The sequence below is a fragment of the Miniopterus natalensis genome, chromosome 3 (genome assembly GCF_054644295.1).
Source record: "Miniopterus natalensis isolate mMinNat1 chromosome 3, mMinNat1.hap1, whole genome shotgun sequence".
Lineage (NCBI taxonomy): Eukaryota > Metazoa > Chordata > Mammalia > Chiroptera > Miniopteridae > Miniopterus > Miniopterus natalensis.
The window spans coordinates 99943954-99970924 of record NC_142083.1 but is presented as its reverse complement, the minus strand read 5'-3'; the positions used below and the strand labels follow the sequence as shown (position 1 = coordinate 99970924).

At 40.4% G+C, this 26971-nt stretch overlaps 1 protein-coding gene across 1 annotated transcript; it reads right to left on the bottom strand.

Annotated features, from left to right (window-relative positions):
* Window positions 1-200: 200 nt before the first annotated feature.
* UQCRC2 (ubiquinol-cytochrome c reductase core protein 2) lies at window positions 201-26971 on the bottom strand. The gene is made up of 14 exons (XM_016222710.2): window positions 26890-26971; window positions 24381-24464; window positions 24114-24263; window positions 23126-23190; window positions 20927-20983; window positions 20408-20532; window positions 17198-17295; window positions 14869-14926; window positions 12964-13059; window positions 12481-12680; window positions 6226-6306; window positions 3957-4033; window positions 1643-1796; window positions 201-461 (listed from the first exon to the last, which is right to left on the bottom strand). The coding sequence occupies exons 1-14, from the start codon at window positions 26920-26922 to the stop codon at window positions 378-380; spliced, it is 1362 nt and encodes a 453-aa protein (XP_016078196.1). The 5' UTR covers window positions 26923-26971; the 3' UTR covers window positions 201-377.

The following is a 26971-nucleotide window of genomic DNA, read 5'->3' as shown; positions in this document are numbered from 1 at the left end:
ATCTGAAATGAGAGATTTTTAACTGCTTTTATCTTAAAAAGGCACCAACAACAATAGTCTGGGAATATTTACTGATTGCTCCTCAGCTTAACTGTAATAGTTTCTCATGCTATTATATCCTGTTGTCCTTCACAGCATCTAAAACAAAGATGTCTGCAGATAATAAATACTTGATTAACTAATTAGGAAAAATGCAAGAAAACACTTAGAACGTTTTATTGACTTCAGGTTGGCAGGAAACATACCTGCATTTATACTTTTTAAGATATTTCACCTCATTGAAAACAAAGACAAATGTCACATTATAGACATGTGACTTTCATGTTTGGTGCTCTGGGTTGAGAAAATGTCCAGCTCTTTCCTGCAGTGCTTCAGGTTTACAGCTCATCAACAAAAGGTGTATGCCCCAAATTTCCACTTGCTGCCATTGACTTCTGGCCAGAAACAAACTTCTTTGCAGCCTTTAAGTAAACAAACAAAAGGCATAAAGTTAAAAGAAATAAGAACATGTACTATCAAGTACTTAAACTTGTTATTTTAAGAGCTTATGGATGGGACACTCTTGTCAGCAATTCTGCAACAGCTTCTTGTGAAAATGAACTACAGGAGAGGCTGGTGCGCTGTTTCTCTTTACTCAGCTGCTCCTGTGAGTACCCGTCACACATGTGACTGAGCGAGTGTGGGGCTCTTGGTGTGAGGACAGCTGTTGAAGAGGCGTAAGGAAAGCCTCACCGACACTGTGAAATAGGCAGAGGTAGCCCCAGGCAGGGCTGTGCTTTCCTGTTTCTGTATTACGATGGCAAATAGTCTACATTAATAAAAATACACTGATTTTTAACTTAAGTCAAATTTTATATCTTAGTATTCTTTATGCCACAACTTCAAGTTAGTGGTTGTTTAGGTTAAGTGTAATACATGAGTATCAGCCCCCAAATGATCTCAGGCCACCTTTTTTCAAAGGATGGTGATGGCAGTGGCTGAGGACAGACATTTGGAAGAGTGTATAATAAACTTTGGGGCCAAGTGAAATCATGTTGGGGTTAGTACCTTAAAATAGTCTGTCTCTTTTCTCTGTCCCCAAGGTAGACCTGTTGTTGAGAACATGGTTGACACCTCTACAATGGAAGGGCAGCTGGCATTTTTAATATAGAAAGGACTGGAAAAACCTGATTTGGGATTTATTCTGTAGTTCATGTACCTTGCAGGAAACAATGACATGTGAAAAAAAAGTACAGCAAGAGCAGGAGAATGTCTTAAGCTGAGAAGACAAAAGAAAATCTTGAGATGCTGGATTGGGAAGGATTGGCAGGATAGTTTATTTCTTGGGAGTGAGAAGAAAAAATACCAAACCTGACATTAGTTTGAATCATAAAATTACCAATAATTGATTCTTCTTGACCTCTAAGAACTTAAAATGGTTCAACCTAATGGTAATTAACTGAATAAGGAAGATACATAGTTGACAAGGAAGCTATTTGCAGATCTGATGGTAATGAACCCTCCTGCCTCTACAACAGGTAGACAGACACCAAACAGCACAATAACAATATACACAGCCCAAGGACGCTTAAGCATGCCTTCTGAAATTGGATCATTAAGGTCAAGTTATTTGATGTTAAATTGTAAGTTTTCATTTGCTTACATTGATGACATCAGCGTCAGCTACTGAGTCAATCTGCTGAAGGACTGTGGATGGTGGCACGTACGAACCAGCGATGAGAGCCTGAGACCCGACTTCATCCAGGAAACCTTCAGAAGACTCCACTGACATTAAGTACCCAGCTTTCAGCTTGTTCCTGTCCAATTAAAGGTGTAAAACTAAGACAGAAGCCAGTTTTATAGAGCAAGGCAATTTTATAAATATGTTCCCAAACTCTCAAATACATTTTGGTAAATATGCAAATTAACAGCTTTGAAATCTTATAGTGCTAAAGACTCCCTTTCTATTTCTTCACTCATCAACTATTTTATTACTTACATTATCATTTAGAAAGTTGTCAATACAAGATCATACAAAAGCCCAACAGACTGCCTTTGGATTCTGGACTAGAACTTAGATCTAGTTAAAACTATTTTAAAGTTCTGATTAGTGAAGTGACTCTTGCTTCTTGATACTTTTTTTGGTGATAATTTTAGGCCTTTCTATTAAAGAAAAATAACTGTATGAGCTCTTCAAGCAATGTCCACTAAGCAGAATGTTGTGTACTAATTCTGTAGCTATGCCCCTCAACCCCAGCCCCATTTCTGTACTGGGATTTGTCTCACTGAGGGCAGAAAGTAATGGGGAGACAGGTGGGTAAGGACAGTATAAGTCCCAGTAGTTTAAATATGGGCACAAAAGTATCAATTTGAAGTAAAATAAAATCCAATTCATAATTCTCCAAGAAAGAAACTGGGTTCAGTAAAGCACCTGAGTTATTTAACTCTCAAACTACCCTCCTTTGGCACGCTGTAGCAAGACTTCCATTTAAACATAATTACAATTATATGCAATTTTACCCAACTGTCAGCTTAATTAAAAGAGATTTTACCTGCAATAAACTTTACCATAAGATTATTAGTTTGTCCTGTCAGCAATGACACCTTACTTTCTGTTTCACTACAGGAAGATTAAAAACCCTATAGGAAAAATATCAACTCCATCCAGATGGCAGAAAACAACATACCTGACATTAATTCCCCAAATTCCAATTTCTACATGTTGCCATACTTCATAAAAACTGCTACATTTACTAAAATATGTTTCTTAAATAAACTAGATTTGAAACAGATTTTTCTTAAGATGGAGTGTTTCAAATCGTTCTCACCATGTTTTGTCTCTGGGAGAAGCACAGAGCTGTACCATTAACCCTTACTCTGAGGGATACAACATTTAATAATCTGTGCTGTCATTATTCAAGAGGCAGTTTCTTAGTGTGTTCAGGATGACAAAAGTAACAATACAAATGGGAACAGAAATGACCAATCAGTTGTTCCCTCCTGCCTTTAATTCACTGTCATACTTGCAAGATTATGAAGACCGTTTGAGTTTCAGGACTCACGTTCTGAATTGTCCTAAGTGGATGGAGTCAAAGTTAAATGTTTTAAACTGCTGTATGAAAATGTAACCTGACTTCCAACTCTGCCCAAAGCCTCTCTCTCAGCTAGAGAGAATCCTAGAACTATTGAGTCAGAGGTGCTGTTTGCACTTGCAGTGAGGACAGTGGGAATTTAAATTTACCAAAAAGGAGATGAGTATTTCAGTCTTCAATCAGACATCTTTTTCTGGTCCATCACATCAGTAAAGAGAAAAAACACTACCAATGGCTGTGGTGGAACAGGCGCACATATACTGGTGGTGTGATTACAAGCTGGTATAACCTTTTTACACTGTGACTTTGAATATAAAAATACCATTTAAACACATACATATATTTAAAGTAGAGCCTTTCATTCATTATAATGTTTTACAACTCTTAACCCAGTTGAGAATCTATACCAAGACATTAATATGAACAAATGTTTTAAACCCAAAGATATCTTTTATAGTTTATAATTTCCAACTGCAAAAAGTGTCCACTAAGTACATTTTGATACAACTCTTTAATATTGTTTATGACAATTTTTTAATCTGAATAGAAATATAATGTTACAGAGGAATCATTGGGAATGAAAAATCATTTTTTGTGTTTATAATTTTCAAATTTCTACAATAAACATGCTATTAAAATAGGATATAAGTATGTATACAATATTAATAATTATGTTTAAAAATGCATAAAAATGGTCAAGAAAATAAGCAAAATGTTAACAATTATATCTCTAGGTGGCAGCATACAGATATATTTCCCTTTACTTTAAAATACTCTTCAGTATCTTTCAATCCTTTTGTGCATATACTACAATATTGTTATAACTACAAAAAATGTAACTTTCAAATAACTGAAACACAAAACACAGCTAATCCTGAAACTTACTTGGCAGCCTGGACATCTGTACTGGAAAGGTTTCCTTGCGCAATTGCTTTTACTTGGTTGTAGGCAGCCTTGATAACCTAGGACAGACAATGAGAAGCTGGTCACCCCTGATCAGTGCAGTCTTCTGCAGCAACCAAATGCTCCTCTAAGGCAAAACACAAGGTGGAAGGTTAGCTCCAGAGAAATAGCAGCATGTCTGGAGTTCTTAAGTCACTATGTGTTCCTATCCTTCCAATGTTCCACCAAGCAGCTGTCTGTACAACTTACAGTATCCGAGTTAGCAGAGCTTCTTACAAAAGTAAGTGGTAGAGGATGGCAGTAGGGTTTAGGAAAAGCAAACACAGGTTTATAATCATCTATAAAGAATATGCACCTCTACAATTTCCCCCGTCTCTCAAAGCATCATGCAGTTAACACTGCCACCTTAGAATTCACCACGATGTAGAATCCACCCAGCCAATTTACAGCTCAATACTGGGGAACTGGAGTCAAGAGGCAATCAAGTTCCAGTGATGTGGGTGGGGCCCTTGGTAAATCCATGTTGAATGAGTAAATGAATGAGCCTGCCTGGCCGGCATGGCTCAGCGGTTGAGCATTGACCTAGAATCCAGGATATCGCGGTTCGCGGTTCAATTCCTGGTCAGGGCACATGCCCAGGTTGCGGGCTCAATCCCCAATCAGGGGAGTGCACGAGGCAGCTGATCAATGACTCTCTCATCATTGATGTTTCTATCTCTTCCTCTCCCTTCCTCTCTCTGAAGTCAATAAAGATATATTTAAAAAAAAAACAAACCTGGCCCGTGATTCTCTCCACCCCAATCTTGGCACCATTCTGGGTCTGCATGTAGAGTTCCCCCTAATCACCTAGATTCTAGGACCTTCATTTCCCTCCCATTTCAGCTTCATGTCCACAGTCGCACCCAGACTTGGCCATAACCTAGGTTTGCCCTCCCCCTAAGTCCTCAATTCTAAGACCCTGAGCCTCCGTCTTAACACGCACTGTCCTTATTTTCCTACTTCATCAAGATCTCCAGTTCCCTGGCTTGTCTCAATCTGAGGTCCCTCTGGCTTCACTTCTCTGTCTAACCTAGATCCAAGACTGTCTCCTCAATCTCCCAACTCCCTTGCCATCTCCTTATACTTCTGACCTGCCTGCTTTGTAGGACTTCAACCTGGATCAACCCTGCTACCTGCCTCTGCCTCCTTCATTTCTCCATTGAAGAAAAACTGCAGACCAGACCTGTCAGTACTGAATTTGTAGTCACTCACCTCAAGGAGCTATTTATACCGCTGCTAAGTGCCATTCTGTGTGTCTCTAGCCATTCATCTGTCTCAAACCTCATGACTTTTTCACCTCCCCTCCCGTCTCTTATTCTCAACATGCCTTAGCTGCCTCCCTCACCAGGGGTTACATCTCCTGACATCCACTTCTCCTGACATCAGCCTTTGAGTCCAAGGCTAAAATGTCCACTTGTACTCTGGGCCTTGCTTGCTCCTGCCATTTTCAGACACGATTCATTTACAGTTTCCTATCTCCAATGTCTGCTCCAATCTTTCTTTCCTTTCCAACTTCATCTCTTAGGGTAAACCCTACTAAAACTAGCCCCCACCTCCCTGCAAGTCCAAGCTCCACATGCCTACAGCAACCTTGCATTATTTTTGTCTCATTCACTCCTTAATACTATAAATTGTCATTTATTTTCAACATTCTGGTGAAAATGGATATCACCAATGATGTCCTAGTTTTGCTAAAACTATCGGACCTCTGTTGTTAATCCAGGGTAGATCAAAATGGTCTTAATTGTTCTTTCCTGGCCTCCAACGGTACCAGTTTCTCTTCTTTTTCTTCCTGTTTTCTTGGCGGTTTTTCCCAGAAACCACCTTAAAGCACGGAGCACCTTAAAGTATAGAGCACAAGGAGCTTCAGTTTTCTCCTAAGGTCTTTCATACAAAACGCTGACTTGAACACAATCTGTATATTGAGGACTCCCAAATACACATATTGCCCTTGACCTCACCTGAGCTCTCAATTTAGATGTCCCAGAGACAACTCAATGCCACTTCTCCAAACAGAAACAAAATACCAAGAAAGTGTTTCCTTCCTTTTTCCTGGAAGCATCAGTAATGTTTCAGTTTCCTCCACAGCAGATACACTTGAATGATGTTACAGAGTTCTGGTAAGTAATGGCATTCAAACATCCCATATTTTAACTAAAAACACCTTAAGAGGGGGAAAAAACTTGTGAGAATTGGTGAGTTTGCAACTTACATCTCCAGCGGCTGCAGCCTGCGAGATAGTGTAAATCCCAAAGAGTCCAGAATCCGAGTAGCTGGCATTAAAAGCAGAAACCTGAAATATAATGAAACTCAACTGGTACATCATTCTACCATGTAGAACAGTGCACAAGTTTCCTAAGGTTGTCTAGACAAAAACTTGTACCTACATAATACAAGTAAATAGACTAGTATTTCATTTAGCCAGTCTGTCAAGGATGGACGTGTTACCTCTTTCAGGATGATAATGGTTTTAACTTTTCTCATTTAAATCTTTCTAAAACGGGCTGCTTCCTTTCATTTCTGCTGGGTATTTTCTAACCTATTTTGATGATTGAAGGTTAATGCAAACATGAATTTGTGAACATATCACAGACACAATGGCTGAGTAGTATGGATTGTGGGCTTTCGCACAGGACAAACCTGACTTCCCTTGGTTATTGCTGACGGCCTTTTCACCAATTCGCTTTCACTTCATAGACTCAAGTCAAAGGCTTAGGGAAAATCTTCTGCTTGGTGGTTATTTGTAACAGGGTTATTGCTGTCGGAACAGTGTTAAGCTCCTTAAGGTGATATAACTGCCTAGGATAGGGTGTCCCAGTGTTCATGTGGACCACCTGCCTAAGGATCACCTGAGCTGTTGTGAAGAATACAGATGTTTAGGTTCCTGCAACAGATTACTCACTCAGATCCCTCTAGACACAGTCTGGAGTCCACATTTTTAACTAATGTTCCAGGTGATTCTCATGTGAGAACCACCAGGGCAGCCCATATAAAGCATAGAGCATAAGGAAAAATGCGCTTCAACTACCTGAATTACAATTTGAGAGGATCCTATTCACACACGAAACTTCCAGCCAAATTCTGAAGTAGGAATTTCTATTAAATTATGTCATTAGATTAGGATTAAACTCCACCCACACCAAAGCATCATTAACATACAATGGTAAAGAATGCTGCTTGAATTTAATTTAGAAATCATTTAAGATAAAGGTTTTCAAACTGTGCTCCAGGGAACCTAAGGCTCTATACATAAGATTCCAAGGGTTTTACTGCCAAGTAAACTTTGAAAGCTTTTTTAGAAGTACTTTTGTGTGGGCACTGTAGTTGGGAAACTACATTGGCCAAAAACGGCTCCTCTGTTAAAAAAAAAGTTTGAAAATTAGCACTCAAATATTAAAGAGGAGTAAAGCCCTGGCCGGTGTGGCTAAGTGGTTAGACCCTCAGCCTGCGCACCAAAGGGTTGCAGGTTCGATTCCCCGTCAAGGGCACATACTATAGTTGCAGGCCTGATTCCCTACCATGGTCGGGGTGCATGGGGGAGGCAATGAATTGGTGACACTCCTGCATCTATGTCCCCTCCCATTTAAAACAAACAAAAATCAACAGGAGTAAAGGGAGGAGGTTGATTTTAATTTCCACTATAAAGTGTCAAATGGCCAAAGACTTACTGAAGCACAAACCTACATGTGCCAGGTACTGTTGCTGAAATTATGAATGCTTAATCCTACAATTTAGTATGTTACTTTTATAAATTTTTATATTTTAAAAATTTATCTTTATTGTTCAAAGTATAACAGGTGTCCCATTTTTCCCACCAACTGACCTCCTCCACAGGCCTTCACCCCGTTATTGACTGTGTCCATGGGTTATGCATATATGCATACAACTTCTTTGGTTAATCTCTTCCCACCCTCCACCCCTTTCCCTCTCAAATACGATCATCTGTTGCCATGCGTCAATGTCTCTGGATCTAATTAGTTTGTCAGATTCTTTTGTTCATTAGCTTCTTCTTAGAGAAGACCCTTCAACATTTCCTGTAGTACTGGTCTGGTAGTGATGAACTCCTTTAGCTTTTTCTTATCTGTGAAGCTCTTTATCTGACCTTCAGTTCTAAATGATAGCTTTGCTGGGTAATCTTGGTTGTAGTTCCATGTTTTTCATCAACTTTGAATATTTCTTGCCACTCCCTTCTGGCCTGCAAAGTTTCTGTTGAGAAATCAGCTGACAGTCGTATGGGTGCTCCCTTGTAGGTAACTAACTGCTTTTCTCTTGCTGCTTTTAAGATTCTCTCTTTGTCTTTAACCTTTAGCATTTTAATTATGATGTGTCTTGCTGTGGGCCTCTTTGGGTTCCTCTTGTTTGGGACCCTCTGTGCTTCCTGGACTTGTAAGTCTATTTCTTTCCCCAGGTAGGGGAAGTTTTCTGTCATTATTTTTTCAAATAGGTTTTCAATTTTTTGCTCTTTCTTCCCCTTCTGGCACCCCAATAATACGAATGTTGGGCTGCTTAAAGTTGTCCCAGAAGTTCCTTATACTAGCATCTTCATATTTCTGGATTCTTTTTTCTCTTCTAGTTGGGTGGCGTTTGTTTCCTCACGTTCCAAATTGCTGATTTGATTCTCAGTGTCCTCTCCTCTATTGCTGATTCTCCGTAAATTATTTTTCATTTCATTTTGTGTAGCCTTCATTTCAAATTGGTACTTTATTATGTCATCGATTTTCTCAGTTGTTTTTGTAATACTCTTACTAATATGCTTGAGCATCCTTATAAACAAAATTCTGAACTCTGTATCTGTTAGCTTGCTTGGATCTATTTCATTTAGTTCCTCTTCTAGAGAATTCTTCTGTTCTTTCTTTTGTGACATGTTTCTTTGCCTCCACATTTCGGCTGCTTCCTGGTGTTTAAGTGTATTAGGAAGAGCTATGTCTCCTGGAATTTGTAGAGTGGCTTTGTCTAGTAGGTGTCCTCCTGTAGGGTCCACTGGCTCAGCCTCCCCAGTGACCTGAGCTGGGCCTTCTAGGTGCTCCCCTGTGTGGGCTGTGTGCACTGTCCTGTTTTAGTTGAGCTTTGATTGCTGTTGGTGTCACTGGGAGGAACTGACCTCCAAGCCAATTAGCTGTGAGGACCAACTGCAACTATAGTCAAAGAGTTGCTGTGCTGGAGGCTCCCCTATGGAGCAGGATTTACTTCAGTGGAGCTTTGGTGTTCATTAAGTGCACCCCTTGAGTGTCACTCGTGGATGTGGTAGGGTTGTAATACAGCGTGGTCGAGTCTGGCCACCAGGTGCACTGTGTCTGGGGCCTCCTGGGAAGTGCAAAGTGGGCCTCTGCCAGCGCCTTGCTCAGGGCCACCCAGCATGCGCTACACAGCAAACTAGCTGGCTGCTACCTGTGCTGGGCTTGGAGGTGTCCAAGAGAGTCCAAGCTATGAACCAATGCAGCTGCCACTAGTGCCAGGCTTGGGGCCACTTATAACGACACATGGGGCACGCTGCTGCTTGTTTGAGAGATTTTAGGAAATCCTAAGCATAAGTCTCGAGAGGCCACTTGCACAGAAAAGCCACTGAAAATGGCTTCGATGAGCTTATTTATTGCCATTTTAATTCATTCTCTTTATTTCAACTTCTTAATACAGCAGTCCCTTTAACATTTCTTGCAGTGCTGGTTTGGTGGTGATAAATTCCTTTAGCCTTCCTTTTGTCTGGAAAACTCTTTATTTCACCATCTATTTTGAATGATAGCCTTGCTGGATGGAGTAGTCTTGGCTTCATATCCTTGCTTTGCATTACCATGAATACTTCATGCCATTCCCTTCTGGCCTGTAGAGTTTCTGATGAGAAATCAGCTGACAGCCTTATGGGAGCTCCTTTGTAGGTAAGAGATTGCTTTTCTCTTGCTGCCTTTAAGATTTGCTTTGTCTTTAATTTTTGGCATTTTAATTATGATGTGTCTGGGTGTGGGCCTCTTTGGATTCTTTTTGCTTGGGACTCTCTGTGCCTCCTGAACTTGTGTGACTTTTTCCTTCATCAGGTTAGGGAAGCTTTCTGCCATTGTTTCCTCAAATACGGTCTCTATCCCTTGCTCACCTGTGCACTTTCTTCACCCTCTGGTATTACTATGACATGAATATTGTTACATTTCATGTTATCCCACAGCTCCCTTAAACTGTTGTCCTGTTTTTTTCTTTTTGGTTCTCTGAGTTAGTTTTTCTACCTTATCTTCTAATTTGTTGATCCAATTCTCAGCTTCCCCTAATCTGCTGTTTAGTTCTTTCAATGTTTTTTTTAAATTATGTCATTCTTAATTTCCTTCATAGTTCCCATTTCTTTTCCCATGCTGTTGAGCATTGTTACAATCAGTATTCTGAACTCTGTATCTGATGGATTGCGTATCTCCATTTCATTTAGCTCTTCTTCTGGAGAATTCTTTCTGTCTTTCATTTGGGGCTTGTCTCCCCATTTTCGCTGCCTGTTTGGATTTGTTTCTATGTATTAAGTATATCTGTTAGGACTCCCAGTCTTTTGACGGTCTCTGGTACAAGTCAATGTCAGACGCTGATTGTGACTGACCTTGACTACCCTGTTTGAAGTTTTCTGCACTCCACAGCTTGTGGTTTTCTCTGCTGGGGCTGGGTGTGTTTTGACAGGACTAAGATGTGCACCAAGATTTGGTTTTTCAAACCCTGGGTCCAGAAGCAAATCAGGCTGACTCAAAGCACCCAAAGGCTGTTATTTAGTTTCTTAATGAGCCTAAGGCTGTAGAAAGTCCACAGGGTGGGGCAATTGCTCCCCCCCCCCCCCCCGCCGCAGGCAAAAGCTGCTTGGAAAGTACATGTCTGCCTAAGAAAGATATCTTCTGTAGTATAAGAGAATGACTCAGCACAGGAATCCAGATAGCTGCCCTCTGAGCTCTATTCCCCCAGCCAGCACCCCTAGATTCTCCTCACACAGCTTTAGTCCACTCTTCCCTTTCTCTGTCGGAGCCCAAGGTGAGTGGCTGCATCTGAAATTTTGTGCACTGGACCTTTAAGAAGGTGCCTGAATATCCAGCCATCTCTCCCTGGCATACAGAAACCCTGCTGCTTTTTGCAGCCAGATGTTATGTGGGCACCATTCTCAGTTCTGGTGCTCTTGACTGGGAAGCCCAGCTTGGGGTTTAGGCCCCTGAGTTCTCAGTGGGAACCCTCCACAACTGAGATATCCCTCTGGACCTTCAGCTGCTGCCCGTGGGAGCCCAGTCAGCTCTCTCACACCTCTGCACTTTCTACTGGTCTCTATGCTGTCTCCACTTCAGGTCCTTGATTTTGAGGGTGCTCTCCAGCTCGTTTTCAGTTGCAGCTGATTATTCAGGATGTTTTTTCTATATTTTAGTTGTAATTCCAGTTTGGTCCTGGGAGAGTATCAGTGTAGCTTCCCCTTAATCTGCTGCCATCTTGGAATCCAGTACATGTTAAAGGCATATCACTGAATGTCATGTAAGGTATAGTACACCTGGCAAACAATGGTCACTTATTAAATAAGAGTTTGTTGGCATTTTAAATAGGTCTTTACTGATTTTAGGGAGAGGGAGAAACATCAATGATGATAGAGTCATTGATTGGCTACCTACTGCATGCCTCTATTGGGGATTGAGCCCGCACTTGGGCATGTGCCTGACTGGGAATCGAATTTCGATCTCCTGGAACATAGGGTGATGCTCAACTGCCGAGCCACACCAGCCAGGCACTCTCTTGACATTTTAAATTCTTTTGATTTGAGTATTATTTTGAAAGCTTTAGCACTTTCCTCACTGTCACAAAAGGGTATCTTCTAAAGTAGCATGGAACCCTGGTGTTGCTCAGTGGTTAAAACATCAGCCAGCTCACTGAAGGGTCACAGGTTCAATCCCAGTTCCCAACTGTCTCTCTCATATCGATGTTTCTCTCTCCCTTCCTTACACTCTCTCCAAAAAGCAATGGAAAAAATATCCTCAGGTGAAGATTAACAAACAAACAAAAAGTAGCATGGACTTTTTGGTAAGACTAAATGTCATCATTTTTAAACTTAATCTCAAGCTGAAGGAGTTTCTTGGTGTTTATCTTGTATACTTGATTGGAAAACATAAAAAGCAGTGAAATTCAGGAAGTAGCCATAAATGTAAGGGGACAGAAAAAAATTTAGAAAAAAAGGCTAGTTAGAATCTAGGGGAATGTTTAATATTTAAAACTTTATCCTAAAGGGAACTGAAGTGTGAATTCCTGACTTCTTAAGTATTCTCCTGTCCAGTATATTAGAATAATTGAAAAGACAATAAGCTTTTGATAGATCCACTAAAGTATACTAAAATCAAGTCTGGCTGTCCCTTCAACTTTACAAAGATTTTGTGTTTGTCTTAAATTTTAAGAACATGTTAAGAGCAGGCTATCAGGACTACATTGTAAACACTGAGCCTCTGAAAACAAAGGAGAGATATTAACTGCTCAGACTTACGTCAAATGGCTGGTGAATCCCCTTGGCAACAGCTTGGTACAGAGGGCTGGTGGCATTGCTGCCCCTCTTGACATGTGGCCCAGCGCCGAGAACATGCTGGAGAACACTAAATGCATTTGCTTCTGCACTTCCTGTGGCAGCACTTTCTGCTACAAAAGCAGCATGGACAAGACTGTCTCCATTCTGCTCTCGAATTTCACCTGGGGCCATGTAAGGAGAGGGTGAAGAAAGTGGCGTGGTCACCATTGGTTTTATTCTTCAGTACTCTGTGCCATATAGTATGAACCTACTAAGATTAAGCTTTTCTGAAGCCCAGTACTCTTTCTCTGCCATCCTGCCCCCCCCCCAAAACATGTTTAACAGACAACGCCCAAGTGATCTATTTGTTTCCTTCCATATCAAGACTATTTCATTGTTGATTGGGGTGAGGGGTGGGGGATTCAGGCTTCTGAAAAATTAACCGTAATAGAACAAAACACTCACCTCCACGGTATTTGGCCTTTGCACCAGATAAACCAAGCCCACCTCTCATGTTCAGAAATCGTTCCGCAACTTGCTTCAGAACAGGATGACTCACACCTATTTTACCAGAAAGAAAACAAGCTAGAACCAGAATTCCTAAGACACAATTGTAAAACATCTGTTTTAAAAATAATGATTATACAATTCAAATATTACAAAAATAAACAGTAAAAAGTCCTCTCCTGTAAAATGCCATTCTCCCAGAGATATCCATTTACAGTTTACCACATATTCATCTAGAACTTTTCCTATGCATGTATTAATATAACTTTCATTTTCTTTATTTCCAAAATGGTGCTATTCTACTGATATGGTCTTTAACTTGTCTTTTGTAATTTATATCTAAGTGAATGGTCTACATCAAACCTTTAATGGTTATAAAGAATTTCATTACATGAATATACGATCATTTACTTAACCCCTTCTTTTTGGATTTTCAGGTTTCCAATAGTTGGCTATTAAAACAATATTCATTATGTATCAAAGGACACTTCTGAGACAGTACAAAGACAACTCACAAAATGGGAAAAAATTTCCAAATTATGTATCTGTTAAGGAATTAGTATCCACAATACATAAGAAAGTCTTATACCTAAGTTGACAATAAAAAAACTAACCACCCAATACAAAAATGGAAAAAGGACTTGAACAGAAATTTCTTCAAAGATGATATACAAATGGCTAGCTAACACAAAATAAAATGTTCAATGTCATTAGTGAAATACAAATCAAAACCACAATGAGATTTCACATCCACTTGGACGGCCATAATCAAAAAGGCAGAAAATACCAAGTGTTGGTCAGGATGGGGAGAAATTGGAACCCTTGTGCACTGTTCGTAGGAATGTAAAATGGTTCGATTGCTTTGGAAAACAGTCTAGTAGTTCTTCAAATGCTTACACAGACAGTTACCATGTCCTGGCAATTCTACTCCTAGGCATGTACCCCAAAGAATTAAAATGTGTTCTAACAAAAACCTTATACACAAATGTTTATATTCACAATAGCCAAAAGCTGGAAACAACCCATAGTCCAACTGATGAATGGATAAATAAAATATAGTGGTGGAATATTTTTCAGCCAGAAAAGGGAACACTGGTACACGCTTGTGCACTGTTGGTGGGAGTAAAATATGGATGGACTTTGTAAACATTATGCTAAGTAAAAGAAGTCAATTACAAAAGACTACATAATGTATGATTCCATTTATGTGCAAAGTCCAGAATAGTTAACTCTGTATTGACAGAAAGTAGATGAGTGGCTGCCAGAGAGGCAAGGAGGAGGTGGAATGGGGAGTCACTGCTAATGAATATGGAGTATTTTTTGGGGGATGATGGAAATGTTCTGAAATAGCATAGTGGCAATAGTTGCACAACCCTGACTAAACTCCCACCAACAATTTTTGAGAGTGCCTACTATTTCCATACCCTGGGTAATACTGGGCAGTGTCAACCTTTTAATTTTTGCCAATCTCACGGATAAAAATTTTCTTAATTATCAAGGCTTTCCATTTTTTACAATGATAATCAACCCCCCTCACATCCCCCACAAATTGTCTGTTCATGCCATTTGCCCATTTTTCTATTAAAGTGTACTTATTTAAAACCCCCCCCAAACTTATATAACCTCCTTGCCTAGGGAAATTTGCCCTTTGTTATAGGTTTTGCAAATACTGTAATGAATTTAAAACTAGTAATTTACAAAGTTAAGTGTTGGATTCTGCTTTCCAAGAAAACACTAGCAATGCCTGTGAGACATAAACAGAGGACTGAGTTGTCAAATTTTGTTCAATCCTGTGTTCACCTAATTACAGTTTAAAGGACTACCCAAGGAAGCAAAATGACATATAGGCAATTCCCAACTTACCAAGTCCAATCAAAGCCATTCTTGCACTTGTAAAATGGTTCTGAACATAGGAATGTAACTGAGAAATTTAAAAACATTTATTAGGTGATACTGGTATAAATGTATAAAGAGCTGTAAAAAAATTGCAGGTCAGCAGAAAAATGCTCACTTCAAAGTTGTTATAACAAATGATAAAGGACTACATGGATTTTCTTTAAAAATTACTGCTTTAAAGGACTAGAACTTAATGTGGTAATGGTTACATAACTGTGAATATAATGAAAACTACTAAAGTGTGGCCGAGCCGGCATGGCTCAGTGGTTGAGCATCTTCGACCTATGAACCAGGAGGTCACAGTTCAATCCCATTAGGGCACATGCCCAGGTTCCGGGCTCAATCCCCAGGTAAGGGGCAGGCAGGAGGTAGCCAATCAATGACTCTCTCATCACTGATGTTTCTTTCTCTCCCTTCCTCTCTCTGAAATCAATAAAAACGTATTTAAAAACAAATGAACAAACAAAAAACTACTGAACTGTGGACTTTAAATAGGTCAACTGTATGGTATGTAATTACATCTCAATAAAGCTGTTACTGGGAAAATAAATAAATAAATAAATATAAAAGGGAATGAAAAATTAGAGCATACCCTGGCTTGAACTTGAAAAAAATGGGACCTAGTTTACGATGTTTAAGATAACGTGATTTAGCCTGGCTGGGCGTGGCTCAGCGGTTGAGTGTCAACCTGGGATCCAAGCAATCAGGGTTCGATTCCCGGTCAGGGCCCATGCCTGGGTTGCAGGCTCGATCAATGACTCTCTCATCATTGATGTTTCTATCTCTCTCTCTCCCTCTCCTTTCCTCTCTCTGAAATCAATAAAGATATATTAAAAAAAAAAAAAGATAATGTGATTTAAGCAGCATACCAGGTTTCTTTTGTCTTTATGCAGATAGTACTAAAGCACTATTAACATTCTACAGAAGGGCTAACAATTACCTCACTGTATCTCTCTCACCCATCTTGCCATGAGGTTATTGTCTATAATATGGTTTCCAACCTTCATAATGAAAGAATTATCTGGGGAGCTTACTAAACAAAAACACTGTCCCTGTTTCTCCACCATTCCTAGGCTCACTACACAAACTGATATATAGAACTCAATGTGGAATCTTTTATTTAAAACTACCCCACCTGCCCCGGGTAACCTGAGAATCAGTGAGATTTGAAAAGCACTGGTTTATATTATGACTATTTTAGACCTAATATACAAAAGCCAGACTTAAACATGTGTTCTCAACAGGAGCACTATTGCTCAAGGGAATGAAAATTGGTCCTTAAAGGTAGAAAAAAAATCTTATTCCTTTTATATACAGAGTACAAATAAAGACCCAGTACATAAACAGATATGTAGTATATCTGTGGTATTAAAAAAATCACTGGTGGGGGGAGGAGGGAGAAAGAGAAGAAACTGGCTACAAAGGTTCCTTGGGAATGGGTTACAATGTTGAGAATCACTAGGCTAGGGTAATGAGACTGAACTTCTAATCAAGTCATCAAATTTTTGTGCTGTAAAATGGTGTCCACAAATACGCCCTGGATGTCCCTATTCTTTCCTTTTTTCCTATTGAGGTTTTTCTATTGAATGCTGCCATTGCTCAAAGTATTTGAGCATCAATTTCTTTAGAATTTCCTTTAGCCTAGGGACACATTTAAAAAATGCTAATAATTGGAGATAATCTTGGTTTCTCATTTTGGTATTTATCTACAAAAACTTTTTTTCTTAAATTATTGTTGACATACAACACACATCTTGTGTTTTAAAAAATGGAATCCTTGCCCAGCTGGTGTGGCTCAGTGGCTGAACACCAATCTATGCTATAAACAATGCCATAATAGATAAACGTTTTGCTTTATGTTGTCTTTTAGCTATCTTAGTAACTTATCTTCACAAGATATTTTTAGTCACAAGATTATATTTAAACATTTAAATACTGTTTAAAAGAGATACACATACGCAGAAAAGGGTCTAGAAGACAATAAACCTACATATTCACATTGACTGCCTTTAGGTATATGAGACGTTTTCCTTCATTTTGCTTGTCACTGTTTTCTGAATTTTCTATCATGAATATGTTCCTCTTATAATAAAAATTTTTAAAAGTTAAAACATAAACAAAAATTGTTCCAATAGAATTTTAGTTAAAAAGCTGATGGGGAAAAAAAAGCAAGCAAGCGAATTTCTTAAATTAGAAGATAAAAAGAAAAATTCGCAAACAAACCCGACATGGCAGACGAACATTCAGTTTAACGTGAAAACAAGCCCATTCTAAAGTGCAACGTGCTCTGCAATACCTCATCTGGTGTCACTTTTCCAATCCTATAATCAGGACAATACAAGGAATTAGCCAAGGCATTTCGATAAGCTGCAGCATGCAAATTTTCAATGATACCTGAAAAATAAGTAAAGGAGCAGTTATGGAAATGTAATTTAAATAAAGACAGTAACATTTTTAGAACTTAGAAAGCAACTAGACTATACAGCTTTGGTCATCTTCTGGCAGCTTTTATTTTTTAAATTTTTATTTGTTCATTCTCATTTGAGGATATTTTCCCACTGATTTTAGAGAGGGCTAGAAGGGAGGGGGAGAGAGAGAAACATCGCTGTGAGAGACACACTGATTGGTTGTCTGCCACACGTATTCCAACCAGACCAAGGATGGAACCTGCAACCCAGGTTACATGTCCTTGACTGGCAATTGAATCCGCAACCCTTTGGTGCACAGGTTGATGTTCTACCCACTAAGCCACACTGGCCAGGGCATCTTATGGCAACTTTTAAAATCCTGCTAGTTGACACTGAGAAAAATAAGAGATTATACACATGACAGTAGTTTCTACATGCTAGAGTCCACCTAAACACTTCTCTACCTATCTGGTATTATCTGGAAAGTATAATGACCTGGGTTTCAGGAAGTCTGACTTGCCATGTGACCTTGGATAAATCATTTAATCTGAATTTTACTTACTTCTGGGTTCTCTCTCTAGGTAATGAGGGAGTTGTCAGGGTAAGAGCAGCTAGGAGAGTGTGAAGCTTAGGTCATATTACTAGCTTTCAAGGGTCAAATGCTACTATCAAAATGCACTCCTCACCAGTGCCCTGGCACTGTCCCTGCTTTCCTGCTTTGGAGCCTTTTCTTGAGGTACGTCCCTTCCATTTACTCATTATTGGGCAACCATCCTATGCCAGGCCCTGGGCTAAGTGCCGGCAATACAGACAAGAGCAAGACATAACGTCTGCCCTCAAAATGTTAAGAGAAAAAACCGTGAAATCAAGTATTATGGGTGTGATGTAAATAGTACATCAAAAGTACAGAGGGACATGGGAAGGCAGTGGGAACTACACAGGAGTTAACAGAAGTAAACTCTGGGTGAGTCTTACACAATGAGTAGGTATTTGCCAGGTTGAGTGATTTGGGAAAGTCAAGCAGCAGAAACAGACAAAGGCATAAAGAATGACAACTTGATTTAAAGGGGAACTACAGCTAGGAGGGGAGAGGGGAGAGCAAGAAACAAGGGAGACAGGCAGGACCAGGTCATGTATGTTAGCACATATTCTACGTTAAGGAGTTTGGGCTTTCTCCCAGACAACTACAAGCCTTTAAAGGATTTTCAAGCCAGAGGGATCACTGTACTGTAACAGCAATGTGGAAGATGCGCTGAGAATGTAAGCCTGCAGGCAGACGCCTACCAGTAGACTACAATAACAGGCAGAAAGGATGAGGGCTGGAGCCTCGCTGCTACCATTGGGGAAGAAGCCAGTCTGGACGCATAAGTTGTCTTTTCTAAATTTTACCACTCTACCTACAGAGTATCCCCCCAAAATGTATACACGTTTTGAATAATTATTAATTCCAATGGGTTAAATCTGAAAAGAAACATCAATTGAGCTATCAGCTGTTAAGTGTGTACACATTTTTTTGGGACACTGTATTTCTTTGGCAGAGGTCCAGACTAACAAAGATCAATCATACTCCTTTGTGACAGAAAGTATCATCATGAGATAACATCAGCTAACATGGACCAAGCACTCATTATGTTGCAGACCCTTGACAGGAGACCCTCCCTACAGGCCTGCACGCTGCCTTTCTGTGTTTGTTTCTATATTAGGTATATGTACTGTGACTCCCAAACTTGTTATGATGGCTTTATAATGTAGGTGTCTTGTGGGACTCAATGGTGCAGTCTTCCAGATCATCTAGGCTAGGTGCTCCAGGAACGTCTCTTGTGTGGGTTATGCATGCCCTCCTATTGTAATTGAGTCTTGCATGATACAGGCCTGTTCATGGGTGGAGTTAACTCTCAGGCTGGCTGACTATAAGGATAAAGTTCTATCACAGTGTATGAGTCGTCCCCCCCCCCCCCCCCCCAAGGTGGAGTTGTTCCCCTTAGGATCTGGTGTCTGCCAGAATCCCCCTTTGCATGTGCTGCTTGTGTGGCTAGATGGGTTGAGCTCTGGTATGATCTGAAGTCCTGCACTGGTTGTGTTGGTTCTGGGTCCACTTGGCAGGTTTCTAGTGCAGGTTTATGTCAGATACTGCAAGTAACTAGCCGTAGGCTACCTGCCTGGAGCTACCACCTACCTATTCACTGTTTGTGGCTGCCCCTATTGCACCAGCCTGTGTGTGTGTGAGGCCAAGCTGTATACAAGCATTGGCTTCCTCTGGCTCTGAGTTGGAGGCAGATCAATAAAAGGTCTAAGACACCCTGAGGTCCTCCTCCACCTGTAGGCCACTCTGTCACCTTCTGAGGTCACCTGGTCTTCCTCCAGAGCTTTCTGAAAAAAGGCTGCAGAGTGGGCCCAGGCTGCCACAACCCACAGACCCTTTCACAAGGTGTGACCTTGGTAGGGCAGGGTGACCCGGGTTGGGAGGACCAAGCTAGTGGGTCTCCCACAACAGGCCGTATTCTGAGTGAAGCCCATCCCACATGGAGCCCCTGTAGCTGGTCACCTATTTAGACCTGAGTGGTCTACCTGCACATCTGCTCCTACCAAAAGTTGTATGACTTCCAAGAGTTGGTTGTGCTTATTTTCAAATTTGTTTTTCCAGTTGTACTTGTCAAGATTATATAATCAAACATTATATAAATACAAAATATGACTACAAAAAAGTCTTGTAGATTGCTTAGGGAAAGACCCAATAAAGGTGGGTTGGCCAACCAGTAACAGTATTACGTAACAATGAACAATAACATCAGTGGCACCAATAAACTGCTTCTGGATTTGGTGGAAGCAAGCAAACAAAAAACATAGGGTGGAGGGGTGAGAAAAATGCCTAGTATTCCAAAATCAATATGTACTACCACAGATGAAAAATAATCAACAATATAAATGTTTAGGAACAAAACAAACAATATAGTTTAAAAACTGGACAAGTTTTAGGAAAAGGCATTTTCAAATCCAAGTAGAAAAAAACTTCAGTGACATTTTCCCCCTCTATTAACTGATCTTCTTGAAAGCCCAGTATCTTAGAAACAACTGATGTAATCTGAAAATGCACTTACAAGCCTGAGGATTCTGAAAAGCCACAGCTTTGTCAACCCTCAGCTGAGACTGAAGGGCAGCTACCTCCCAACGACGAAATTCAGGTGCTGTGGTGACATTGAGCAGGAACTCCATTAGAATTTCGCTACAGAAGACATCAAGATACAATTAGAGGAGTCAAAAATTTAAAACCAACATCCATTCTACAACATTAAACTTTAACCTTGTGGCAAGCAGTGTTTTAAGCGCTTGGCAAATAACAACCCAAAACCAAATTCAGAGGTCATAATGCCACATTTAGAACTGAGCAGCTTAGTATTTCTTTAAAAACAGATGTCCTAGCCCTGGCTGGGCAGCTCAGGTGGTTATGGCATCATCCCAATATGCCAAGGTTGCGGGTTTGATTCCCAGTCAGCACGTACATGAATCAACCAATGAATGCATGAATAAGTGGAGCAACAAGTCAATGTTTTTCTTTCTCTGAAATCAGTCAATAAATTTTTAAAAAGCAGAAGTCCTAAACACATGCAGGTACTTACATGTCATCCCGCAGGCATTCTACAGTGTAGGCCATGTTTTCCCTTGTTGAAGTCACACTGCATCAGAAATAAATTACAGTGAATTATCTGAATCAGAAGCTTCCCCTTATATTTCTGTTAAATTAACCAGTTCCTTTGAAAAAATAATTTTGAAGTATAAAACAGTGTAAGTAATATAACAAAAAATACACATACTCATCAAGTAAGATTTAAAAATATTAAAAACACCCTGGCTGGTGTGGCTCAGTGGATAGAACGTTGGCCCAGGCACTGAAGGGTCATGCCACAGGTTCAATTCCTGGTCAAGGGCACATACCCCTGTTGCAGGTTTAATTCCCAGCGCCTGTCAGGGTGTGCGCTGGAAGCAACCAATCGATGTTTCTCTCTCCTCCCACCCACCCTTCCACTAACTCTAAAAATCAATGGAAAAAATATTCTTGGGTGAGGATTAATAAAAAAGAAACAAACAAAAACAACAATAAAAAATGAAGTTGTACATCTAAAACTAATACTGTATGTCAACTATAATTGAAAAATAAATTAAAAAGATACTTTTAGCCTGGCCAGGCGTGGCTCAGCGGTTGAGCGTTGACCTGGGATCCAGGCGATCGGGGTTCGATTCCCGGTCAGGGCACATGCCTGGGTTGTGGGCTCGATCCCCAGTCGGGGGCATGCAGGAGGCAGCCGATCAATGACTCTCTCATCATTGATGTTTCTCTCTCTCTCTCTCCCTCTCTCTGAAATCAATAAAGATATATTAAAAAAAAAACTTTTAATAAAAAATAGCAAATAACTTAACATTAAAAAGGAAATTCTGACCCATTACACATGGATGAATCTTGAAGACATCACGTAAAGTGAAACCAGTCAGTCATAAAAGGACAAATACTGTATGATTCCACTTACATGAGATACCTAGGGTAGTCAAAACCACAGAGATAGAACATAGGATGGTGGTTGACAGGGGCTGGGGAGGAGGGGGTACAGAGTTAGTGTTTAGTAGCTACAGAGTTTCAGTTACGGAAAGTGCAAATGTTCTGGAGACACATGGTGCTGATGGTTGCTCATGCCACTCAACACCATGGAACCCTACACTTAAAGTACATTTTTTTTTTTTTTACCACAACTTAAAAAAGAAAAGACAACTTAAGTTGAAGATCTTTTTGTATCCTCCCCAGGCTAATTCCCTCACTCTCTTCCACTCCAGAGACAAACATATTCATAAGCATTACACATTGTTATTCTTTTAAAATATTATAAATGCCTCATACTTTAAAAATATCTTGAAACCTGTTTTTCCACAAAACATTTTATTTTTTTTAGTGTGCTCATTCCTTAGCTGATGAGTAGCAGCCCCACTATTTGAATACATCATACTTTAATTTACCCATTTCCCTAAAGATGGCCAAACTGTTTCCAGGCTCTACAAAGACATCTTTGTGCATGTGGATTAAAAATGTTAGGTTGTAGTAGATGCTCGTTTTCAGTATTACTTGATATTCCTTGATTCCTAAGTAGTTGTATCAATTTATACTCCCACCAGCTGTGTAAGATAATCTCCATCGCCCGTAACACTGCCAACACAAGACATAAAAACGCTGATGGGGGCCCGGCCGGGCGTGGCTCAGCGGTTGAGCGTCGACCTAGGATCCAGGCAATCGGGGTTTGATTCCCGGTCGGGGCACATGCCTGGGTTGCGGGCTGCAGTCAATCAATGACTCTCATCATTGATGTTTCTATCTCTCTCTCCATCTCCTTTCCTCTCTCTGAAATCAATAAAGATATATTAAAAACAAACAAACAAGAACTCTGATGGGTGTGGCACAGTAGCATGCTACTGATTACAAGTACAGATGGCTGTTTCTGGCTTCCTCTTCTGGGATTAGTCTGTTCCCAACTTATATCCATCCATTTTCTCTTTGGTTGTTCCCTCCCAATTTGTAATTCGTTATTTTTTCAAGTAGTCCTCTCCATATTATGTATGTTGCAAATTATCTTCTAATTTATTAAACAAAATTTAATTAAATTTTTATGATGTTTTACATTTTGATGTAGTCAAATTCATTAGTCTTTTCCTTCTTGCGCCTTCTTTAAGAAATTCTTAACCACTTCAATAACAGAGATAAGTTCCCTTACAACAAAATATTTTCTGGTGTTTTCACTTCAAATTTCCTATTTATTTATTTATTTTTAACAAACCTTAATTTACCACCAACTGCTTCAATTCCACGGGTTATCTTAAAAGATGACGCTCCTTTTGTAGTCTTAAAAAAAAGAACAATTGTTTTAGTAGTTTTTTAATGTTACATTTGCTAAACAGCACATTATATCATAAACTAATAACCGTCATTAGATTCAAAGGGAACTTTACCGAATCAGCCGATCCTTTTTAGGTAAAGAATTATAAAACAAAGTTCATCAAAAAGCAAAAGTATAGATTTTTATATAAAGTACACTTAGCAAAAATTCCATTATCAAATATAAGCTTACTGGATTCATCCGTCTGTTCTGAAAGAGATTTGCATATGGGAAAAATACTTCCTTTCAATTTCTGGTATTTTCTTTTTTTTCTTTAAACTGGTTTCTCTTATGCTCTAGCATGAACATTCAGATGGACACTAATTTAATACTCCTCTGTGGTAAATATCCTGTGGTTTTTCATGTTATATTAGGGGACTGTACAGGGTTGACTAGTGCCCCCCCAAATTCATGCCCACTAGAACCTGTGACTGTTACCTTGTTTGAAAATAGAGACTTTACAAATGTATTTAAAATGAGATCACGCTAGATTAGAGTGGGCCCTAAATCTAACAGGAATGGAGTAATCAAGTAAAAGGGAAATCTGGACGCAGAGACAGAGAGAAGACTGTGTGACAGAGGCAGAAACTGGAGTGATGCAGCTGAAGCCGAGGTACACCAAGGACTACTGGCCACCACTAGAAGGAAAAGGCATGGAAAGACTTCCTAGAGCTGGCAGACGGAGCATGGTTCTACGGACACCCTGAGTGGGACTGCTAGCCTCTAGAACTCTGAGAGGATACACTTCTGTTGCTGAAGCCACTCAGTTTGCAGTGTTTTTTACGGCAGCCTTAGCAAACTAATACAGGGATACTGCTTTTAGTTTTTCTTTTCTGTAGGACCAAGAGACTAGAGCATTTCTAAACATATTGAGGTAAAAGATGCTTACCAGACTGGATGCAAGACGAAGCAAATGAGAGGTTCCTAAGTTGTTAGAGTCCTCATACCTACTGCCTGCTTTAATGAACAAACCAATTCTTGATGCAGGAGCATAGTTTTCCAAAGATGCAATCACTAAACCATTTGGTAATTTGGTAAACTGCAGTTAAAATAAAGTAGAAAAAAATAAAATAAAGCAGAGATATGATTAACGTCTTTAAAGTACCAAGATAGTAAGGCATGTGTGGGTTCCAGGAAGCAACTCAGTGGGACTAACCTCAAGGTCCTGAGGATGTGCAGGCACTCCTGCAGGGGCAGCTGTGGCTTTCACTTTGGGAGCAACTTTGAGGGAATAAAATCTCTAAACATACAAAAAAGACAAGTTACACACAGTTCTCAGAAAAGCAGTGTATTGTATCCTAGTGTGCCCAAGCAATACAAGGTGTTCAGTGGTAAAAGAACTCCACGGGTAGATTCAGCTGATTAACTTACTATTAACCCACTATTTACCCAAGCCTCTCTTAAACTTCTATTTACTTGTGATCTGTAGAACCTGAAGGAATACCAAGTTCTACACGTTCACTTTTACTATGTAAAGAATTACTGTATTTTCTTTTACCTTTTAACTACCTTATTAAAGCTTCAAGTGGCTCTTTCTAGCTCTAATGCTTTAAAGTTATTAGAAAAAGTGTGGCATTGTCACATCTACACCCTTTTATAGAGTTTAGCATTACTGTTTCCCTTATCTGCCCAAAAAGTCTCATCTTTTTAGTCTATTTTCCAGTTGAAGTAACATCTCTGTAATCATTTTAGTAACCCTTAAAAAAGACAACGTATACCAAAGACACTATCATGCCCCAAATATTTCCCATGGTATATTCACTCTCTCGTGTGCTACACTGAGACTACACAATGAAGGGTTATTATATCTTCTTTAACTAGTACAAACTTTTGTCATCCTGAGATTAACAATAGCTTCATCCACAACAGAATCTCAATGTACAATATGCAGCCACTGATAAAGGGTGCTCTTAAATGTTGGATAATGAATCTAAAATGCCTAACTTTTTTGTCATCGATATACAATGACACAGAGTTCATCCCACCTAAGGTTTATGAGGTTACTAGTGGATATGTACGTTAAGAATAAAATGTGGTACTCCCACGACCAATGATCAAATATGAATGACAGACGGCGTTTTGTTGTGCTTTCATTCAGCAGCAGTGCACTAATTGGTTCCTAGTGTTCACTTCCTGTTAGTACTTACAAATTACAATTAGCTTTGCTTTATCATCATCAATTCAGTTTGCTGGTTGTGCTATTGTTAACCCTACTTGTGACTTTGGCTTTTAATTTTCCAAAAACTAAAATTTAAGACATGGGCATAGCAGTTCAAATATGAGTAATCCATAGTTTCACTGCCAAGGGAGATTTAGGTACTTTTCCCTCAAATGTGCCTGAACAGTGATGCTTTGTACACTGGTTACGTGCTTCCTATTTGTCCCATTCAAATCAGTTGCAAAGAATTATCCTAGCGATTACTAGGTCATTTTAATAACAATACAGGTATAAGTTTATTCTTATGTAAAATGTTATAATTAGAAACATTAGTAATACTTTCAAGTTTACTAAATTTGTTTACATAGATACTCTCCAAATGTTACCTTTGAGGTTTTTTTCCTACTGGAAGGTGGGTATAAATGGAATGAAGATTTGGGGGTCTTTTGCCAGTCTAACTGGGCTGCCCCCAAAGGGTTGTTCATCATTGGTTTGTCTAGGCCAGGAAGGCAATTGCAGCCTAAATTAGGGCCATGTGTATAATCCATAGTGTATCTGTTTAAACATTAAGCTCAGGAAAACTCCATTCCCTGGTCTTTTGCACTTCCCTCTAGCAGGTTGCTAGATTACCTAATAAATAAGCGGGTTCTACTGTCATTTTGGGCTGGATATTTGTTTTGTGGAGGCTGCCTTTGTGCACTGCAGGATGTTTAGCCCCACCCCTGACCTCTAGATGCCAGCGGCACTTCTCTACAGCCAGAAATGTTTCTAGGTATTGCCAACTACAGTCTGGGGGCAGAACTAGCCAAGCTGAGCTTTTTAAAGGGTTCCCGATCTCCCCCTTGATAACCACCGCTCCGCAGTGACGTAACACTGACACCGGAGTTTCCCCCAAGTGACAGCTTTGTTTCGCTTGGGCTTGAAGGAGCCTTAAGTAGCTCCTAAGGACAGACCAGGAGCCCTCCTAGAGGAAGTCTGTAACCAGACCACGGAAAGCACACGTCATACGGCCAGGGCGCCGTCAGAACCAAGTTCTAGGTACAGTGACGACCGCTTCACCGGCATTAGCTCATTTCTTCCTTAAAACTTTCCTCAAAAGCCCACTTCACGGTTGGGGAAACTGATGCTCCACGATACACTACGAAGCCGAGGCCGCAGCCGCCGGGGCGCGGGAGGCGGGCTGGGCCCGCGGCGGCCTCCGCCCCCGGCGCAGGGTCCCCTCCGCGCGCAACCGCGGCGTGACCTTCACGGGAGTCTCCGCCGGGTCGCTTCCCCTCCGCTCTCAAGCGCTCTCCCTCCCGCAGGTTTCCCGGCTTTAGGTCTCTTCTGCTCAGAGCTGGAGCCCGGCTTCCAGCGCCCCAGCCAGCCAGCCGCCCACTTTGCCCGCAGGGTTCAGCTGAAGGGCGACCGAAGCCCGAGGCCCGGGACCCCAAACCAGGCACCTCAGACGGTATCGCCTTGCCCACCAACTGTTCCCAACCCTCCCCAAACCGCCGGCTGTGCTCACCGAGAAGGACCCGGCTCTGCTTAGCAGCTTCATGGCCCCAAATCCCTCTGACCCGCGGTCACGGCCGGCTTAGAGGAGAGCA

Bases quoted from the DNA above. Each gene is read 5' to 3' on its own strand.
- UQCRC2 (XM_016222710.2), bottom strand. From the start codon at position 26,922: ATGAAGCTGCTAAGCAGAGCCGGGTCCTTCTCG. The intron at 24,465-26,889 runs GTGAGCACAGCC...TTGTATGTTTAG, and splicing joins GCAGAGCCGGGTCCTTCTCG to AGATTTTATTCCCTCAAAGT. The intron at 24,264-24,380 runs GTTAGTCCCACT...TTTTAACTGCAG, and splicing joins CACATCCTCAGGACCTTGAG to TTTACCAAATTACCAAATGG.